We start from the raw sequence: 22,438 nt of genomic DNA, 5'->3' as shown, positions 1-22,438 counted from the left end.
GATATCCGTATAAGTCCAAATATAGTTGTAACGCTAAAACCTTTTAATTAATAAATTACCTTTAATGGAATGCTGTTCAAGCAAGTATTAATGGAAATATTAATATCAAAACATTTAAGTAAATAAATAAATAGATGTGGGCAGCGCTGCGCCTACCTAATAATATCTGTGTGCCTTCATAAGTATATCAAAGTCAAAAGTTACTCTTAAAACTATACAAAATCTTATAATCCCATATATTTTTTTATAAATAGTAGCAAATAGCAAGCAATTGCGAAACAGCCTTTATTTAATCGTCCTAAAAGGCTACCAGGTAACATTTTTAGTTTTTGAGTTACCCCGAGAAAACGAGGAAACCAATGTCTCTTTGCAGTATTAATAAAACAAATCTTCAAACCTTTGAACAGCAACGATTAAATCTGAAGATCTCGCTTACGCCACTTTACCTCTCCGCAGCTCCCTTTCTGTTACAATTTCAATCCTAAATAGGTTGTGCTTGTTATTATGTTATTAACATTAGAAATTACGACATCTCATTGTACTGTAATCGGTGGCCAGGCTACATGTTGCTGCACTCGATTCACTTTATTTCTATGCTAATTTACAAATCGGAGTGGGGCGGTTCTTTTGTTTTTGTTCAGTTTTATACCTATGCAGTTTTTTTTGGGGAGAAATTGTGGAACGTTGATTGCCATATTTCGGCTAAAATCAAACTTCAAAAGTGATGATTTGATTATAGCAACTGTTGTTTAAATATTTAAAAGGACGATATTGAGAAGATAAGGAGTAAATGCAACCGAAATAAGTATTCAGGTGATTTTTTGTTGATTTTTGTTTAAAAAAAATCTGTTGTCTTGTATTTATAGTAAATAGGTCGCAATCTTCTTGTTATCTTGCTTATTCAACCAAATAAAAACTTAAAAAGGTGGCCATTCCTTATTCATTGCTTACGAGTAGGTACGTCAAAAACCAACAACCTCCCACCAAAAAAAAAGCCGTCACAATGAAAATAAATTTCGAGTTATTTACTCTTTTTCCCATATTTTCCTTTTGAACCTAAATATATGGCAGTAGATACAAAAATATAATCTAAACGGGACATCGGTTGACAGTGACAACTAACACACGTAAAGAGGGTACGTCATTTGAGGAACACGCAAGTTTTTCACCCCCGCAGAGGGTGAGTATGACACTCAAATAATAGACGTGTTTATTTGTGTATTTTTGCTCTTTTAGGGTAACGTTTTAATGTGTTAATAGAGATGTTTATTGGTTAGAAACTGTAATATGCTGGATTTTCTTTAGTTATTTTAGTTATTACAAGGTTTATATCTCGGCCCGTGAAAACTATGTAATTCACGCACCCAGATAAAATCTATAAGGTTATGCTATTTCGCTGTAAATGGAGTACCAAAAACTGAGATTAGCTCCTTCAATCAAAGACAGAGAATGTGCGAAATGTTTGGATGTTGGTCTACTCACCCTCTAGTAATGAGTCACATACAATACGATAGATCTCTTCAAACCCAACATTAACTATGTAGCGTAATCAAGTATTAAGTACCAATATCGTTAGAGTATTTCCAGAGATTAACGCTTACCTATCTAAAAGCAAATTTCTGTCCGAACGCTGAAATGGAAGTTGTAACGGCTTAAAACTTCCTGGCTGGAGTAAAAGGTTTTCATCATAAGGGTTTGGTTGGTAGTTTTCATGAAGACCAGCAGTTTTAATTTGATTATGATATTAATGTTAGTCAGGAATGCATCCATCTTATTGCTTTGTAGTTGGCCTCTGATATTTTTTGTTGCATTGTGTTGGCAACATTTACTTTGTCTTTTCGCGATGTGTTAAATGTTGTTGAACGTGTTATATTTTTTAAAGATACCTAACATTTCTTCCCGAATACTCTTATATATTGAGAGTTTAAATTTGAACGAAACTTATAATCCTTAATCCTTTTATTAGTTAAAGTCCAAACCACTTATAAAGCTAAGTACGTCCTAACAAAACTAGAAAAAACTGGTTCAAAAACCCGTCTACTAAAAATAGCAAAAATCTCCATTAAAACAAATGTAAAATACCAAGTAATTGGCACCAGCTCGTTTAAAATTCAGGTGTCCCGTCAGCCGTTATCTGCGTCGGCCGGGATCGAACCCGCACCCTTACAATGGACAGCCGTCAACACCTCGACGACAGGCCAAGACAGTTCGCTCCTATTTGTCTTTTAGTAACACTTTATGTATTTTATATACTCGTCTTTGATCACTTGTGTAGAAAGAGATTGATAGTGTCAATGAAAAAGTTTCTAATACTAAGAGATAAGATACTATGTTTATTTACGAAAATATGGTTGTGACTCAAAAATAGGGTAACATACATTAAGAGAAAAGGCCTTTTTATATTTATTATGTATCATTCTTGATGTACATAATACATACAGAAGTTTTTTTCCTTAAACCCGTCTCATATGCACCTTAAACACGTCAAAATGTTTAAATAATTTTAAGTGAAATGGGATGAAAAAAAAAACAGATGTTTTAATCCTATTTGCATTTAACAGCTACTTTTGGGTTCCCAAAAGCCTCCAATTTCACCCACTACTTCTGAATAATCTACTTAAATTCTGCAACAATACCACGCTTTATCCACTAATTCACACTAATGAACAAGGAAAACTGTAAATGTAAAACCGTCATGTAAAATTAAAGTAAAACGTACTATCGGAGATACTTCCGCCTGACCACCACTAGGTTCCTTCTTGCATATTCATCAGAAACAAAAAGAAAAAAAAAAAACTTTCGTGCTTTGCTCTAATGACCTCAAATAAAGGATATTATGCTTTCCTAGAAAGTTGCATATAGTAATACTGCAATATACACATTGCATAAAATGTATATAGATCAATGTTGAAAGGTTCTTCTAACCTATAGACAGACGTGTTGCTGGGGAGATTGTTGCGCCACTTCTTCTTCCCAACAAAAATACATAGGAAGTGGTGAAGGGTGGGATTTAGCGTTTGATTATGATTTTGGTTAAATCTATAGAGCGCCGTAGGAATATAAACGCAAAAATTCACCAGTGGTCATTTAGAAAAGTCTTGGGTAGTATACTCGCTGGCACTATTCAGAGCGGAGTACACTGTAGGCCACAAATCCTCGGCTCGTTATTCAGATCTGTATCTTGTGCAGTTCGCCAAACAGAGTGGACACACGTAAGCCTTAGACTACATTAGATTACATCGCACGCTGGACTGACACTTACTGAAAGTACTGGTCTAAAATTCTGTAGCAGGCGTTGAAAATACGCATAGGTAATGTTTTTTTTTTTTTTCAGAATATTTAATGTAAAAATCCAAGTGACTGACATTGATGTATGAAAACAAAAGGCCATTTAATTTATTAGCGATTAATTATTTCTAAAAGTCAAAAAAACAAAATTCACCGAGTCAGAATTTCAAATCAGTCCAGTAGTTCCTGAGATTATCGCATGCAATCAAAAGAGAACCTCTTCCCCTCTTATTGGTTAACACGGATTGGTTAAACCAAGTTTTAATTGGTTGGTTAAACCAAGGAATAATAGTGCATATTCAACTGTTTTAACTTTTTTTTATTTATTTATTTATTTAAGAAAGGAACACCAACAGCTTATGTGTACAAATTAACAAAATAAGAGGTTTTAAGTAGTAAAGGGCTTACACAATCGTCAATTACAGGTGAACCAATATTCACGTACATATGTGGTAACTTAAACTAGATAAATCTACTTAAATTGAGAAGTAATTAACTTGGATTAACTTTGGGTTCAAGTTTGTTACATTTGTATTGATAATTTCTTTCATACTTACCTGCTTACATTATCCCTGTCAAAAATCAATACAAACATTATGTAACCTCACCTTAACCACGCAGTAAGTTTAACCCCATGATCACAACAGCGGATTACTACGAGTTAGTTTGTACGAGATAACGCGGTTACGTCGCCACGTGTACCAGTTAATTGTGTTACAATCAGTTATACTGATGATGCTGTGTTTGGGTTAGCTGGGAGGTGATGTGTGACCTGGGATGGGTTGTGAATGTTGATGCTGTGTTGTAGTGTAGAAGAGGGATTTGAGTTTGTATCGCCATTTCTTTGCAGGGACAGTCAGTAAGGTTGCCCCAATTTCCAATTTGAAAGAAGCTCTCAATCAAATTATAACAATTTTGTCTGTTACTATGTACTACGTGGGTACTGTTATCTACGCAGATTTTAACAAGCAGTAAAATGTTTGCAAGCTGAAAACCAAAGAGACTCGGCTACACTTACGGCAACATTTTTAAAATATGCTCCCCATTCTCTCTATGGTCCCATACATATATAGTATTTGACTTAAGAACACTTTATCTTAGAAATAATACCTAATAAAATTCCAGCACTTCCTATCTCAACCCCCACTCTATGTCTCTTCAATTCCTTACTGAAGAACATACACACCGGAGTGTAGACCGTATTTTACTTAAGGATACCTAATCTAACAATCATTAAATACCTGCTGGTTCCACACATAAAAATTCAGCGGTTCCCCTCACAAATCCAACTTTCTATGTCTTCAATCTCTTACTGCACGGAGTGTATGAAAATAGCACAAACATGCACTTAACCAATTGTGCGTCGGCGGTAACATTAGCGCGATTGACACGAACACGGGCCTTGTTACTGCTATCGAGATGCGTACAAACGCCTTTGGGCTACTGCTTATTGGACTTAAGAACACTTAAATACCCATACTCTCAAAAAATCCAGCATTTTACAAACCATATTTCTATGTCCCATCTTCAATCCTTTACGAAGTGTATGAAAATAGCACATACATGCACTTAACCAATTGTGCGTCGGCGGTAACATTAGCGCGATTGACACGAACACGGGCCTTGTTACTGCTATCGAGATGCGTATCAAACGCCTTTGGGCTACTGTTTTCGTATCTTCGGTCAGGAGTTAGTGGTTGCTGGATGTGGCAGTCTTGTGATGAAGTTATTATAAAATAAATGAAACTAAACTCCTGCCAACCTTTATTTATATTAAAAAGAGAGAAAAAAGAAACAATGCGTCTAAGAATTTTGTCCACATCGCTGTTACTCGGCAGTGTACCCGATAGGCTAGCGCAAGGAATCTTGCAACTTATGCCAATACTGTGCCAATATTTATAATGTTGCAATTATTCCGTGGAAGCTATTTAAAACACCAACCTACCTCAATCTGACAAATTTCTTCAATAGATTTTCAATCTTATCACAATAGTGAAGGGTAAATGTTGGATTTGTAAAAAACACAGATTCGGATAGGTGGCCCCTGTACTTTAAAACAGTTTTGGTCTGTGTCAATTCGTTGTAGGTTTATTTCAAGCTAAGACTACCTATTCCCTTATTTAGTAAGCGTCCATACGTAAAAAAATTACACTTAACATTATCCTATCAATTTAAATATGACCTACTATGACTATTTAGAACTAAAAAACCAACCAGTCTCATCCAGCAACGGAACATCCTTGCACCCGCTCCTTGGGTGTAAATGGGTGCATAATAAGCGACCATTCAAAATCAACCAGACGCATTCCGGCCGGTATAATAGGAATTCTTCACTATACACATGTTTGTTAGTCTGTATGTGTGTCGGACATTTGTATGGGGTCCTTGAATAATGATTTACAATGTATTCGGTGGAAATAACGCTCAGCTTTTCGTTGTTATCGCGAGATTTTTATCTTTTCTGTCCTGTTTTGTATGAAAATCTGGTTTTTATGTTGTTTTTGGAGAAAAAGTTTGTTTTGTATGGTGGGGTGTTAATTGGCTCATAGGAACAGAGCGTAGGCAAGTTTTAACAGTATGGTTCTTTTAAAAAAATCTTGAAAGGTTTGCACAAATATGTACTAATTATATTGGTACAAATTACTACCTATAGCGACAGAAGCAGTAGATAGATAAAATAACTACCGAACACTAACCTCGACAAAGCGTATCTCATTTCGATATTATTTACGAGCAACACTGTAATCTCATATTTCATTAATCACAATAATAATAACGGTAGCCAAATTATTCGGAACCTCACATTATTTCATTTATCATTCTCACATTAAAATGACTTTTACAATAATTATCTTGAACTCTATAAATTACGAATTTAAAGTGACACAAAAATCATAGTGTTTTACAAATTCGTCTTATTACGAGCACCTGTATCGTATCGTATCGATATATCGAACACGATCGATACTGATACGATCTATCGATTGTCTCTGTACGGTGTAGTCTCAATTGAACCTTTTTGTTTGCAAATAAAAATGATTAAAGGACATAGACCCTACATAATTCTATTCTTGTACCTTTTATCCGGTATGCTTGTGTCAAATTATTGCTCTTCAAAGATGAAAATAGTGATAAAATGTTTTTTTAAGTTGATAAATTGATATTTAAAACCATAAGTTCGGTACCAACGATACTTCACTGTAGTCAGTGACGTAGCATCGTTAAACAAATCTAACGTCAATTACAGCAACGTAAACACTAAGAAACAGATAAAACGAAATTAGAATCTACTCAACAAATTCACAATCTACGTAGGCGCATCATGTAAGATCTGTTTTTCTTCCGTTTACAATCAAACACAATCTATATGACGTCACTATGGTTTCCAGAAAATACTAAAACTAAACATGGTTATTTATATTAGAAGAGGAAATGCCATATTATTAAAACTGTTTAGAAAAATATAGTGAAAAGAAAATTGATCACTTGATAAAATTTACGGATTCGAGACTAGTTGTTTCCCGCTATTTTACTCTTGTTTTGGATACACGAATTTGCACACTTTGTTAGGTTTTAATTTTTTAGCACCTAAGCTAAATATACTAAATATAATAACACCTGTTGAAATCGTTTCAAACACCTGTATCAGAAATAATTTTGTCTGTTTTATCATTCGATGATAAAAATAATTAATCAACTCCACAAAATAAATATGACGTATCCAAAACTTCCCATAATATTGTATCGCATTACACTTACGCATAAATAATTTCCTCATTACACAAAAATAAAACGATAAAACTCATTACACAAAAAACATACGATACAGTTACTATTGCTGATTCACACTCATTTAAAACACCTATCAATTCCCCAAACCACATATTTACACACGTCACTTACTGACGTCAATTTGCAAAATATTTGCGTTAGTGAAATAAAAACGTACGTTTCGGGAACATACCGTGTATCACTTGCGTGCACCTGTGCATTCAATGTGGCGGTAATGGGGAATTTCGCTTACAGTATTATATAGTTATAGTTGGGCTGATTTATAACTTGTTTCCTGTAAGTGGATATGTTTTTGGAACTGGGAATTTGGGTGGAATTTTCTACTTTGGGTTTTGGGAGTTTTTTTTTGGTGTTTTTAAGTTTTAGGGTCAAGTTCATCTACGGTATAATACAATTAAAAACATAGTTAATTATGACTGGAAAAAGTATACGAACAAATACGTAGAGTCATGTTAGGGTGCGTCCACATCTGGCGAATGCGCCGCGAATGCGCAGCACGCGAGCCGATCGCGAGCTGTCCGCGAGCTGCGCGCGTGCAGTCACTGCAATAGTTCGGTGCGCCTCTTTAGCGCAACTCACGCAAGGCTCGTATAGAGCGCGCGAGCGGCGCGCGATCTGCGCGCAATCAGTTCTCGCTCTTACAGTTCCGTATATTGGCTCAGTACTATCGAAGATGGCAGACGTCGCGCGCCGCCTGCGCGCCGCTCGCGTGCGGCGCTTAGGTCGCGCGCGGGCGGCGCAGAAGCGGCGCACGAACAAAAATGCACGCGCGCAGCTCGCGGACAGCTCGCGATCGGCTCGCGTGCTGCGCATTCGCGGCGCATTCGCCAGATGTGGACGCACCCTTACGTAGTTCTGGTTCAGAGAAATTATTAATTTAAGCATATTATACCACCGGACTACGTAAAGCTTCCATAAAATTAAATCACACATTTAAAAATGTATCAATTTTTCATATTGTGAGAAATTGATAATGTAACCTTACAGCAAGAATCCAAGTTGATTTTCATCCTATAATGAAATTCAGCTAGAATATAACCTCCTCAGCTTTCATGACTTGTTTCCGATTTCAACTGAAGTCGTAATTAAAGCAATGCATCTCTTAATCTTAATTATGATTACGTTGCAATTTAAGATACAGATCTCAGTATTGTTATTCAAAACTGGGTTCTGGTGATTTATTGTAATTGCCCAATTATATCTGATCTTGTCAGATAGTTCTAAGAAACAATGGAAATCTGTAATACTTTGAATCAGAACTTTTTACTTTTAAAATATGATGATCGAATTCCCATGTAGGTAAAAGTAGAAATACAACACCACCAAATAAAAAATATCTTGTTCAAGCAAAAACTCAAGTTAACCATATTTTTTTTGTGAAATTCTGTTGCTGTTATCATTCAAAACTTGGTAAAAGACAAAAAAGAAGTTGGTAAAAAAACCACTAGAATTTTAAAAATATGAATTTCAAGCCTATGATAAAAGTATACAAAAGTGAACTTCAATTGCTAAGAACAAAGCAATTGGCTAATATTATTCATTTTAATTAAGCAGTACAAAACATTTACCACCAAAATAAAAGTTAATTATCCTCAAATATTTTAAAACAAATCCCAATAAATTAGCTAGCCCAAGATCTAAGTGAACACAAGTAAATGTACAGTTAGCACAATAATGAGGTAACTGTAGCATTGTGACGTCATGACTTGGTAAACAAACTGTAGCGTCCTAAAACGGCGCGCCGATTGTACCCGCGGACACTTAGCCACCCAGCTGTAGCGTCAGCAGAATGAATGTAACCTAAGTATAAAAATAGAGAGCTTGTGGCTAAGTCAAAACCACGTCGATCATAAAGTCAAGCAACGCTTGGCGCGGTCGGTGCATAGATTTGTGACCATATTGTAATGACGAGTTCCATATTTCAGAAGGCACGAAAAATTCTGATAAACTAAAATATTAAAAATATATGTACCTAAATATTTGTCAAAAAAAGATTAGACCTGAGGTAAAATCAGTTGACTTTGTACAGATTGATAAAAATAAAGCATAAATAAATGTACCTCATATTACCGTCTCAAAAGCATTATTCTCATACAAACCACTTTTACAGTCTACACAATAGAGATTAAAAGTGCTTTATCTACAGCTCTTCTAATTAATGAAAAACAACCTAGAAAAAAACATACAACAGCGCACGCACATAATAAAAGGTAAACAACCAATGAATCTTTTTTCCCGGCCGTACGCAAGTTATCAGATGCACAGAAGAAAGCCGAATGCGTTAAACGGTAGTTAGTTAAGCACAATTATTATTATTTAGTGCGTCGGCGAATAAAGGTGACGCCCACGCGAGCTAGTTAAGCTAGAGTAGTGTGGACAAGCCCTTATTGTTTGCATAGAAGAATGTTAATTTCTGTTTATGTCTAATTTTAAGTGTGTGTATGCGTCTTTTATTGCGCAATTAAATAAATTTTCTTTCTTTTCTTTCTAATGTACTGTTTGTGTATGCCAGTTCATAGCGGAGATAATTTATTCTCTAGAAATAAGCAATACCTTTGTGAGTTCTTACTTTCCTAACGTGTCTATCTATAGTGTGCGTATAAAAATGCATAAATCAATGGTAGAAATATACAAATTATTGGAGAAATTTTGAATGATAAAGTTAAATATGATATATTTCAAATAAACCGGCCAAGTGCGAGTCGGACTCGCGCACCGAGGGTTCCGTACAAATGCTGTATAGATAAAAAGTGAGTTTCGCGCCAACCGTTCAGTTTAGAACAATCATAGTAATTTCGTGAGAGTCAAAGTAGTTAATATTTTTAAAGATGTTAGGTGCATCGGTCTAGAAGTTGGTGTCTAGAGGATGCATCTATATTTATTTAACCACCGAGATCTAGACCGATGCATATAAATAGTTTTCTTGTTGTTTTAGAAGTTGTTTTTTTTTGTAAAAAGTTTTTATTTTTAACTTTTGTGAAAAGTTCTCGTCAATACGAATAATATAAGCCCAAACACGACGTAACTAAAACATACCGAGTGCTCTCGACTTTCTCACGTCTCCATCATCAGATAAGCTCTAAACCTTCACTGTTTGATAGTATCACCAGACATACATCTGAGAATCAAGTTTTAATCCTATGCATGCCTACAATTTCTGATAGTTGCCCTCGATTTGTCAGGATTTCCATCATCAGATCCTGACCTGATGACAATGGAAATAAACGGCGAGTATACTCTTTCACTACAAAGAAATGATTTCTCAAATCCGTCAAACTTGGTCGTTTAAATTCCCCATTGAAATGAGGAAAATATTTGATGTTTACACCTGATTTTCTCTAGATTCCCATGGTTCACATTGATGCGACTAATGCCATAGTAAATCAGAGCCTTTATCATTATACTGTGCTATATTTCGTTCGTATCCGCCGTGGGTATGGTTTTCATACTAAGGTGCCCAATGACCTTTGAATGATTTAAAATTTTTCACAGTTTAGAGGCCATTATATTTAAGAAGTGTTTGATATGAATTTCACTTTTTATTCAAAACTTTAATATCTCTACGCGTTCATGTGAAAAAGGGTAGGGTCTGGCCATAAATACTGTTACACTTAATTATAAAAAAATATTACATTTGAATTTCGAATCTGTCATTTTTATATGATTGTTCATTGTGTTTTCTCATTTTGGCGCCAATACATTGTAAAATATTTTGCGATATTAAAATGGTGTGGGGTGATAAAGAGAACCGAATCGCTGTGATAGCATTACACAAAGTAGGTATGGAGCCAAATGCAATTTTTAAAACTCTCCATACACTTGGTATTAGTAAAATGTTTGTGTACCGGGCTATTAATAGGTACAATGAGACCTCCTCTGTTTGTGACAGAAAAAGATCTGGCCGTCCACGTAGTGTTCGTACGAAAAAGGTGGTCAAAGCAGTAAGGGAAAGAATTCGAAGAAATCCTGTCCGAAAGCAAAAGATTTTATCTCGGGAAATGAAGATAGCACCTAGAACCATGTCGCGTATTTTAAAAGATGACTTAGGACTTGCAGCCTATAAGAGACGCACTGGCCATTTCTTAACTGATAATTTAAAGAAGAATAGGGTGGTAAAATCGAAACAACTACTGAAGCGGTACGCAAAGGGAGGTCACAGAAAAATTTTGTTTACGGATGAGAAAATTTTTACAATTGAGCAACATTTTAACAAACAAAATGACCGTATTTATGCTCAAAGCTCTAAGGAAGCTTCCCAATTAGTCGACAGAGTGCAACGTGGACATTATCCGACTTCAGTGATGGTTTGGTGGGGTGTTAGCTATGAAGGAGTGACTGAGCCATATTTTTGTGAAAAAGGTATCAAAACATCGGCACAAGTGTATCAAGATACCATTCTTGAGAAGGTAGTTAAGCCCCTTAACATCACCATGTTCAATAACCAAGTATGGTCCTTCCAGCAAGACTCGGCGCCGGGTCATAAAGCTCGGTCCACGCAGTCTTGGTTGGAATCGAACGTTTCGGACTTCATCAGAGCTGAAGACTGGCCGTCGTCTAGTCCCGATCTTAATCCGCTGGATTATGATTTGTGGTCAGTTTTAGAGAGTACAGCTTGCTCTAAACGCCATGATAATTTGGAGTCCCTAAAACAATCTATACGATTGGCAGTGAAGAATTTTCCCATGGAAAGAGTGCGTGCTTCTATTGATAACTGGCCTCATCGTTTAAAGGACTGTATTGCAGCCAATGGAGACCACTTCGAATAAGCTTTTTATATTTTTAATTGTTTTATATTTATGTATTAAACTGACACACTGTAAAAGTAATAAATGTTATTTGCAGTTAACAATTTTCTTTTTTCTTTATTACAATATTTATGGCAAGACTAGGTATAATTATTAAAAAAATATTTTATGTCATGTAAGCAAAAATAATATTTTAATATTTTATGTAACTTCAAATTTATCATTTTCGCAATTTTTCCTTTATCTGTACTATATAACGTTGCTTCGTGCCGAATTTTAAGATTCTGAGTTCACGGGAAGTACCTTGTAGGTTTTGATTCCCTAGCGTGTGACGGAAATTCGTCTAAGGTGTTGGTAAAACTACTGTATCTTTTGATCGCGTTAACTTAGAAGTTTGATTTTTTCATTGCTTAAAGGGACAATAGACCTAAGTATTTGGTATAAATTTCAATTTGGTACCTTTATTCGTTCGTGAGAAATAAGGTAGTAAGTTTCATTTTATTAAAATATTTTTATTATATTATACAACAAAAAAAATGAGATTTTCGCAATTTTTCCTATATTTGCATTATATAACAATGCTTCATGCCAAATTTCAAGATTCTGAGTTTACGGGAAGTACCCTGTAGGTTTTGATTCCTTTGCGAGTGTCGAGAATTTGTTGAAAATATCGACATAATCGGTTGTATCTTTTGATTGGCTTAGCTTAGAAGCTTGATATTTTCACAGCCTAAAGGGGCAATAGACCCGAGTATTTCATGTGAATTTCAGCTTGATACGTCCACGCGTTCTTAAGATAAAGGGTCTTGACAGACAGACAGACAGACAGACAGACAGACAGACAGACAGACAGACAGACAGACAGACAGACGGACAACAAAGTGATCCTATAAGGGTTCCGTTTTTTCCTTTCGAGGTACGGAACCCTAAAAATAACTTTAAAAAAATACCATTCCCGAAACTCCTACAACTCCCAAATGAATACTTAACTAACTACAAAATTTCGTTTTATTAAAACAGATACCTTACACCTTGTAAGATTAAGAATATACCTAATAATATGTTGAGTATAATCTCCACCAACCAAAATTCTAAAATCTCAAGTCCATGTCGTATCCACACTAACTCTACGACAACAGTAACAACGATGTTATCGGCGCCCGCGCAGCCGTCCCTGGAAATCATCCTATGTAGGTATTTATTAACAATTGTGCTGCTTGATGCGAACGATACCAGCTAATTACTGCCGTGATTTATCTTTGTGACGTCACAAAGCCTTGTATGTATGTATCTATGTCTCTCTGTTTGTATGTATGTGTACATGTGTGTGTGTGTGTGACAACAATAGACGCCGTTGAGGTTTCGGCTGACTAATGGCGGCTACGATAGGTGCCTTTTTTTGTTGTTAAACTTTACGAGTATTTTAAAAGGCTTGTAATGTGTATTGTTGGTGTTCATTACTGTGGCAATTGGTGGTAAAAGACTTTCTTATTTCTTGTTTGAAAATATCACTGTTGATAACTTGAGTCTTCAAAAGATTTGTAGAAAGTAAAATTGTCAATTCAGGCTTTTGACGATCATTCACCTAACCTAAATCTCTAGATCTACGTTACATAGTAAACGATACATAGAAAACTCCAAAAAAACATCTTCGTCACTTAACACCATACCACTTAAGCTCAGTCGTGTGATAAGCAGTATAACGTTGTAAGTGCTTACAAACGTTTTTACACGCTAGCGCTAAAACGCTGTAAGTGCAGAGTTTCAGTAGCACCTGTGTCGGATTTAGAGTGCGCCAAGTAACTTGAGAGGAAAACTTAAATAAACCTGAGGAAATTATGACGTGAGCCAAATTGAGATTTTTACTCTAACTTAGCTGGGAAAGTTGGGCCTTGAATATTTTACTCAGAAGATGGAATGGATACATGTGTATGTAAGAAATGATGTAAATATAATGAATAAAACAAAGTTAACTTCTCTGTCCCTATATCCCAAGGTATGCTTAAATCTTTAAAACTACGAAACGGATTTTGATGTGGTTTCGAAGTCGGAGCGGGTCGCTAGTAACTTCAAGATGAGCACAATTTTTTATTTTGATAACATTCAACCACGACTGAAACTGGACACCAACTCTGTAAACGCTGTTTTCGTTGACCAATAATTTCACCTCCCTCTTTTCCATCGAAATCCAATCACACTTATCATTAAGTATTTAGAGTACAACATTTATTGATAAAACCATTTCGGTAATGACACACAATTTGTCAAGTATATTTTCTTCGTGATCCATCTCATGATAAGACACTGACTTTCTTTTATTCGGGAACTGCACACGGGCTGGTAATTCAGTAATCAATATGCAGATTAAACTGTTCAACAATAATAGTACTTCGGCAGGTACTTGAGTTTTGATAAATAGTGTGAAAGCAACTTAAACCTCAAATTACACGGTCACTTTAATTAGCGGTTATGACTCAATATTACTGCCTTGCGTGAAAAGTTTGTACTGCAGCTTAAATCGTGTTTTAATTCAACCAACACAAAAGTGAACGTCTCTTTTGATAACGCGTGAATTTGCCATCAACGTCTTAACCAAAACATTGAACAAACTCAACCTATACCTGTATTTAAAAACTTAATTACAAATTATAGACGTGCAATCTGATGAATGGACAGTAAAACTAAAAAAACCGGCCAAGTGCGAGTCGGTCTCGCGCACTAAGGGTTCCGTACCATTACTTATAAAACGTACAAAAAATCACGTTTTGTTGTATGGGAGCCCCCCCAAAATATTTATTTAATTCTAGTTTTCAGTATTTGTTGTTATAGCGGCAACAAAAATACATCATCTGTGAAAATTTCAGCTCTCTATCTATCACGGTTCATGAGATACAGCCTAGTGACAGACGGACGGACGGACGGACAGAGGAGCGAAAACAATAGGGTCCCGTTTTACCCTTTGGGTACGGAACCCTAAAAAGTGAAAACGTTCAAAAAAGAAAATAAGCTTTAAAAGGAAGGAATAAAAGGAGAGAAGAAAAAATAAACTCCTCATAACAGTAAATAAACGAATATCTACCTTTGTTCCCAGGATGAGCCAGCATCATCAGGTGACAGCGGAGACGAGAGCGGCAGTGAACCAGAGTCGCCCAGTGAGAAGCTACTGCAAGTCCACAAGCAGGAGTGGTGCGATCCCAATGAACGAGATGTCAAACCGAGGTAAGACTTCTAAACATAGAAACCTTGGTGTATTTTCCATAATTGAGAATGAGAAGAGAATAATATGCATTACAAGACGGAATATCTAGAATAATATAATATTCTTAAACTCTATAATCAGAAAATTTACATGACCTGTTGTGACTTTACACTTAATTATTATATAAGGTTAATGGTCAAGGTAGTAAATGTGAGTGAATTGCCAAATAATATGTCAAAAAAATATGCAAGCAGCTGAAGCAGCAGAAAATTGCTGTTAGCCAAATTCTTAAGCCATCAAATTTCTTCATACCATTATGCCGTGAGATGATGATGATGATGATGATTATCCAATACAATTACCCAAAATTCAATAAAAAAATTATCTTTCAGAGAATCCCACAACGACCCACTAGCATCCACATCTTCAACGACTCAAGAAGCCGACAGCAGCAAGCCTTCACTGCCGAAACTCTTGCCCAAGCTAGAGATGCCAGGGGGAGCCATGCTGTACCACTCAGGAGTTCTGGCCGGGCTCGATGGCATTGGCAACAATCTGGGGCTAGGGAATCTGGCTATGGGGTATCCGCATGGATTTATTTTGGGACTTGCTAACCAGGGGCAGGAAGGTGGTAAGTGTATTAAAGTACTTGGTAAATAATAAGTTGTGTATAATACAACCATCCGTTATAGTATGTACCTATTTTTGAAGAACACGGAATGAAGCCCTTTATGTTATTTTCTTAAATAAAAACCTAAAAACACGAAGCATTTATAATGATAATGTTCATCGACATTTTATTAATCCGTCTATTGATGACATCTTTCATAATTTACCTAACCATACCTGAGAAGATAGGTCATATGAAATGAGTATAAAACTCTCCGGAAACCTAGTGTTAATTATAAGTAATTCAACATGACATGTCGTCTTATTTTCAATAATTACTTAATGGAATTATCAACCTATAGATACTTCTGTATTCTACATATTTATATCCTACGTTGATTATATCCTTCGATAACATTTGACAACTACACCACTTATCCCTTAATCAACCCCCCAGCATCATCATCAAACCAGCCGCAATTCATCACGATCCCGCTGTCCATGGCCATGGCAGCCGCAGCGGGCGCGCCCACAGCCACCGTCACCAACGGCTGCGGCGCCAGCGCGTCTAGTGACGACAGCAGTGAGCTACAAGACTTGAGCACTGGGAGGAAGTGACGCTGATCAAGGTGAGGATATATACAAGTAGTTATTGGTATATACCCAGCATCATCATCAAGCCACCGTCACCAACGGCTGCGGCGCCAGCGCGTCCAGTGACGACAGCAGTGAGCTACAAGACTTGAGCACTGGTAGGAAGTGATGCAAGAGTACAAGTGAGGATATGCTCAAAAAATCAAACATCCTTAAGAACCTCCCCTTTTATGAGAAATCAGTTGAAAAGCTGTATAAGTCCTCAAAAGTAACAAACATAAGTCTTGGTAAAAGCTGGGTAGTCAATTGTTTTAAGTTTTTGATGATATCGGCAGAAACTGTAAATGTTTAGTTTTTTTAATGTTTAACATATTATGTATTGGTTTACAAAGGTACGGAAAAATGCCTCTGCATTAAAAATGTCTACGTATTTTTCGTAAATATAATGTAAAAAAAACAGTGTAATGTAATACTTTGGAGTTCTGACACATCATTTTCTGTGTGAATGTCATACAGTTGAAATAATGAGGTGACAAGAATTTTACAGGAATAAAATCTCATACTCAAACAGAAAATTAATTAATGAATCCATATCTTGTTTCAGAACAATCGCGCAAATGCTGGAGATCGTTATGTATCAATATAATCTTATGAAAAATTTTTAAGTAAAAAATGTATGTACCAAAGTTAATATTTGGACTTAAATAACAGGCTATCTAGACTTGTTTATAGGTAGTTAGACTTATTCAAAAATATCATATTGTATTTCATACATGTCATTATTGTATCGCCATAAGGCCTTGTTCAAATTGTAAGCGGAAAGCGATTTCATTCATATTTTGTGATAGAAATTTTCATCATTCTTATAAAATAATGTTATTTGTGAAAAGCATATCTAAAACCGTATGCGGTAATGATATTAGTATTGTATAAAATACGCTTTTGTAAATTAATATTGTACTCTATATATCTGATAAATAAATAAATATGCATATTGCAAAGAAAAAATCACAAGAATTATCAAAATTTTCATTTCAATGTTGAAACCCCGACTGAATTCATGAAAGGAACTTAGCAATCAATGCAGTAAGTGCCTCTCTTATATTTACAATGTCATTTTAATTTCTACCATCTTGTTTAGTTCAGAACTTTGGCAAAACAAGTTTATTTTACTTGATGAGGTTCCCAGCATATGACTAACTGAACAAATAGTAAGATTTGTACACTTTCGGCACTCGTTTGCTTTACAACGTTGTCCTAATTCATAAAAGAAAAATGGTGATGGAAAATTTTAAATTAATCGAATCTAGCTTACTTTTCAATGCAAGTCCTTGCCAATTAAAAGTCACTTTATCTAAAAGTGAATATAAAAGTGACTGCGGTCATTAAAATTGTTTATTGTATTAAAAGTGAAAACACTTAATTTATTGTATTTAAGTATGTAGATATTAATATTGTTTGTATGGAAAAATAACAAAGAAACATGCGTATTTTTGTACCAAACATTAATACTTAATTAAATAACTTGAAGTTTAGAGTAACATTGATACACTCGTTTAAAACGCATTTTAAATATAATGTGAGTTCTACCGTATTTTAGTTTTATTGTCTTTATCACTTTTTATTTGTTTAGTTTTAATTAAATTTAAACGGAAGCGGGTTGTTTTTTTTTTATTTGGAAAAAATCCATGCCATGGATTTTTAGAAAGCATTAATACTTACCTAAGTAGGTAATCAGTAAGTTTATATTCACGCTTTAAAAGTACTGCATTCGTACACTAAGCGGACTTAAATATAAAATGCTTCATTATGTTAAAAATACTTAAATTATGTTACATTATATACCTAAGTTATGTTTGTAATTTACTTACCCGCTTCCGCTACCTCGTAAGCGCTCGCTGTCGGTATGACCGCGGGTCTATTGTCACTATTATTGAAGCATTTATTATTATTTGGTTTACTTTCCAGTATTTTAGTTTTTCCCCAGTCTAATAGATCACAGGAAAATATAGAACCTCCTCCTTATATGGAAGTTGGTTAAAAATCAACTTAGTAAACACATAAGCAAATTATGTTTAATTATTCTCAAAAAACTGCAGAATATTTCAAAAAAAAAAGTAAAAATTGTAAATGCCAGAAAACAGTGTAAGAATTATTTTTCGGACTGCCAAAAATTATCTTAAGGCTGTAAGTATTATACATTATCACAGTATTATACAAAGCTAGTCAAGGTTAATGCAATACTATTCTTGCACTCGTTTTCTTGCATATGATAATAAATTGTGGATATTTTTTCAGACTTTTTTGCCCTTTTTTGATGACAAAATGTAAATATAATCAAATTGACAAGAGAATTTTCTAATCATCAATTATTTTTCAATCCGATAAATAGTTGGTCAAACCGATATTATTATTGACAAAATACCCTTACAAAGTTTTTGTAAAAAATAACTTATATTTCGGCCATTTTGATTATTTTCTGTAACCTGTGGTCTATAGGCAATATTTTCTGTACATCGATCAAGTCTATAACAATTGTAACAGTTTTTTTCTTATCGTAATAAATGTTCCTTTCGTTTCGATTTTTTATAATAAAAGTAATTAAAAATTGTTTTGTGTTTTTTATTCATCGTTGTTCTCGCTACTCTGATATCTACTAATATATGTAAAAAGGTGAACATTTTATCATAACTTAAGTAGTCGAGTAGTTACAAATTAATTCAGAAACCCACTACATGATTAAAATATTAATTACCAGCTTACAGTACATTAAGTTAAACCATAACCATTACGATAATACACCATGAAATCGAGAACACTTATCGATTGAAACGCTATAATAAAATCGAGATACACTTCATCAGTAAACGCGCAAAAAATCGATTAATCATAGCCAATCCCGCGCAATGGTAAAAAATAAACATATAAAACTTAATAGCGGATTCAATTGTAAAAACTCAGAGCTATCAAAAAAATTGAACCATGACCGGTTTTAGAAGACCTCTCAAAATGTACTACAGATTAAAAACTCTTTGGACATTACAATGAAGGTTCGTGTCTACAGGTCTAGTAATACTCGTCGAAAATATTCGGCATAGTTATACAGTATCAACAATTATTATTCGGTATTTAATAACATAGTGAGTGATTGCTGATTGGCTCATACTCAGCCAATCACCTCATTCGATTCGCAATGAATATGCCTTTCGATACTATGAAATGATGGAGACGCGAAAAAACTGCAAACGCCTATTTATTACCTATGTATTTTATTGTTCTCAAGCCGGTTTTGGGATGGCAGTCGCACGGTAGAAGAAATGTTAATTTTAAATATTTGATGGCTTTCGTTAATGTTGTGAATTAATACTGTAATATACTTATTTGTATTTACGTACGATATTTGTATTTAAGATGTTTATGGGTACATGTATGCAGTCAATGATCTATTGCAGAAAATGTATCTAGTCAAGCAGTAGGTACCTACTTCAAATAAATTTAGCCTATTAACATGGATGAGATATGTATCTAAATTACAGCAAATATAATAAAATAATATACAATTACATTGTAATTCCGACAAAATTATTGAAAAAATAACCTACACTTCATAAAATCTTCAAGGTCAGTCAAGGTCTTAAGGTCAGTTTTTGCTTTCAATTATTTTTCTAAGCAATTCAAAACTAATCGCCTAACAGACACTGAGACACCAATCTTATCCAAGTCCATCCTAAAAGGAAAAATCTGTTAGTTACTGTTCGCATCCATAGGATTTAGGATTTAAAAATTATACTCTATTTTATATCATCATCTAACCATTTAAACACAAATCTAGTTTCTAAACCCGCAAAGACGTCTCCACACCACTTGTGTGCGCATTTGACAAGTACCCAATATGGTGCGCGTTAATATTCAAGTGTACTGTACAACCACGGCTAAACATGTGTGCGCCTGTTAATCACTACCACCAATGAACTGGGCAGAAAAACTTCGCTTTAACATATGTTTATTTATCTAGGTTTGTTAATTAAGTCGGTTGAAGCTAATTAATTGGTATATGTAGCAGAATTTAGAAATTAAAATCAATAACATTGAAAACGAGTTAAGTTTGGTATATAAAGATGTACAAACTTTATCAATCAGAAAAAAAAATCTTACTGGTGTCTATTTTTGAGTCCTATTCTGAAGACATTTTCTTCTCAAGAAAGTACTCAAATTATTAGGTATAGTACCAAATATTGTCAGAAGCCGGTTTTCTGTAACTAAGGAGAATACTACTTTACTATTTCAAAAGATGATAAAGTATTTGTAGACAAACAATACCTTTAGGTACTTGTTCATAAATATCGTAGGAAACTGCCATCGGCGGTAGAGTTTATATTTAAAAAAAAAAGTTATACTTAAACGCGAAGAAACTCAAGCGGCGGAAATATAGCGGCCTTGTCGGAAACTATATTTTCGAACCGTTTGGGGTTGAAACCCTCGGGTCGTGGGGTCCGAATGCCCACATTCTATTTAAAGATCTCTCTAGGCGGCTGGTTGACGCTTCTCGTGACCAGAAGGCTGGCTATTACCTCGGACAAAGAATCAGCATGGCGATCCAACGAGGTAATGCTGCCAGCCTCTTGGGCACGCTCCCAGTTGACAGCGATGGGGACGAATTTTTTGACGCTTTTTAGTTGTTTGTTTTACTAGGATAGTTTTTGATATTTATTGTAAACTAGCTTTTGCCCGCGGCTTCGCTCCCGTCAACTGACTTCTCTACTTTACCCTATTTTTTTTTCATAAGAACCTTCTCCTGACAATAACAAACACAACAAAAAAAGAATTAGCCAAATTGGTCCAGGCGTTGTTGAGTTATGCGCTTACCAACACATTTTGCGATTCATTTTTATATTATAGATATGTATTGTAAATAAAAACGCGAATATCGTGGTTGCCCGGAGATTACTGAGTCCGATTTTCTAACATGTGTATGGGTTGAAAGCCTGACAAGTACCAAATGCGGTTCTGCCGAAGTCATATCTAGGTATTCTTATGTTGTAGAGGAGGTGCAAAGGAAATAGGTAAGAATTGTAACGAAGTCGGCCCACAATCATCATTCATAGAATGAAAACTCAGCTAAGATCTTTAATGCTTTTCAATTTTGGAAGCGTGATTCAGCCAGTCTTAGCAAAGGGCTTCTATTAACGTAAATGACAAAAAAGTACTTACTATTTAATAAGCTATAAAATGCTCTACCATTAGCTTAGTAACAAACTATCATACCAGAACGAACTAACACCATTACTCTTAGTTCAACATTTTATTAAGGCATTCACTGGCTTTCTTTCAGCAAATTATTCCACAAACAAACAAAATGGATAGGCTACACATAGAATGGCAAATAACCGTCGTTGCGAAGCACTAATTGAATACTTCGAACCATTGTCATTAGTTATCGACACTTTAGTGTCGGTATTTTTAAATGGACAAACGGTTAGAGAGAAAAATGTACAGAGATACATTACTTCCACGTTCTTTGTAGGAAAAGCGATGTTTCAGCTGCTATTACACTTTCAAATTCATTTAAAAAATTTAATAGTTTGATTGTTTTTGTAACAGACATCTGGATTAAATTGGTTTAATTGAAAATGGGCGGGGTACGCAATTTTATGTCATTTGAAACTTTCAGACTAGGCAAAGAACAGAATGATTTACAAAGACCAGATAAAATCTCACGAATTATAGAGAAGTAAGTAATAGTAAGTATACTTGGCGATGCGCACTCATTTCTTATTGGCGAATTTCTTTTGTGGGATCTTGCCATTACATAGGCAGATGATTAGAAAACACTAATTAGATACATACCTATATCTTTTTAACTTCTAAAGCAAAGGTGTTTTAACATTCAATTACACTACCTGCCGTAACACATATTGATATGTATAACATACAGAAATTAGGTTTGCTAACTAGAGTGACGGCTGCAGATAGGCGATAGCCGTGTGTGCCGCACAGTGGTCAGTAATGCATTAGTAATACGATACTTACACAGGTTTGTATCAGAATACTTTGTATGTTGATAGCCTGTACATTGGTTAGAATATCTTATGTATTTGAGAGGTTGATATGCTGAAATCCCGGTTTTTGTATGTCGTTGAACAGTTTAGATTGCTGGTGGTGATTGCGAATTTGTTCATATTTATTGTTAAGTTGGTACCTAAAGCTACCA

General features: G+C 35.0%; 1 protein-coding gene across 2 annotated transcripts in view; it reads left to right on the top strand.

Moving 5' to 3' along the window:
• The window catches only part of LOC124633726 (serum response factor homolog), a 221,768-nt gene extending 202,930 nt beyond the window's left edge, over positions 1-18,838 (top strand). For both annotated transcript variants that reach the window (XM_047169040.1, XM_047169039.1), the window contains 4 exons: positions 14,917-15,044; positions 15,417-15,655; positions 16,091-16,262; positions 16,832-18,838. In XM_047169040.1, the coding sequence (XP_047024996.1) occupies positions 14,917-15,044; positions 15,417-15,655; positions 16,091-16,251 (528 nt within the window). In that variant the 3' untranslated portion in view covers positions 16,252-16,262; positions 16,832-18,838. The remainder of the gene's footprint in view (positions 1-14,916; positions 15,045-15,416; positions 15,656-16,090; positions 16,263-16,831) is intronic.
• Positions 18,839-22,438: the final 3,600 nt, after the last annotated feature.

This window comes from Helicoverpa zea, chromosome 10, assembly GCF_022581195.2.
Source record: "Helicoverpa zea isolate HzStark_Cry1AcR chromosome 10, ilHelZeax1.1, whole genome shotgun sequence".
Classification (NCBI taxonomy): Eukaryota; Metazoa; Arthropoda; class Insecta; order Lepidoptera; family Noctuidae; genus Helicoverpa; species Helicoverpa zea.
Note: the sequence above shows the minus strand (reverse complement) of the source record. Positions and strands in the feature narration are given on the sequence as shown.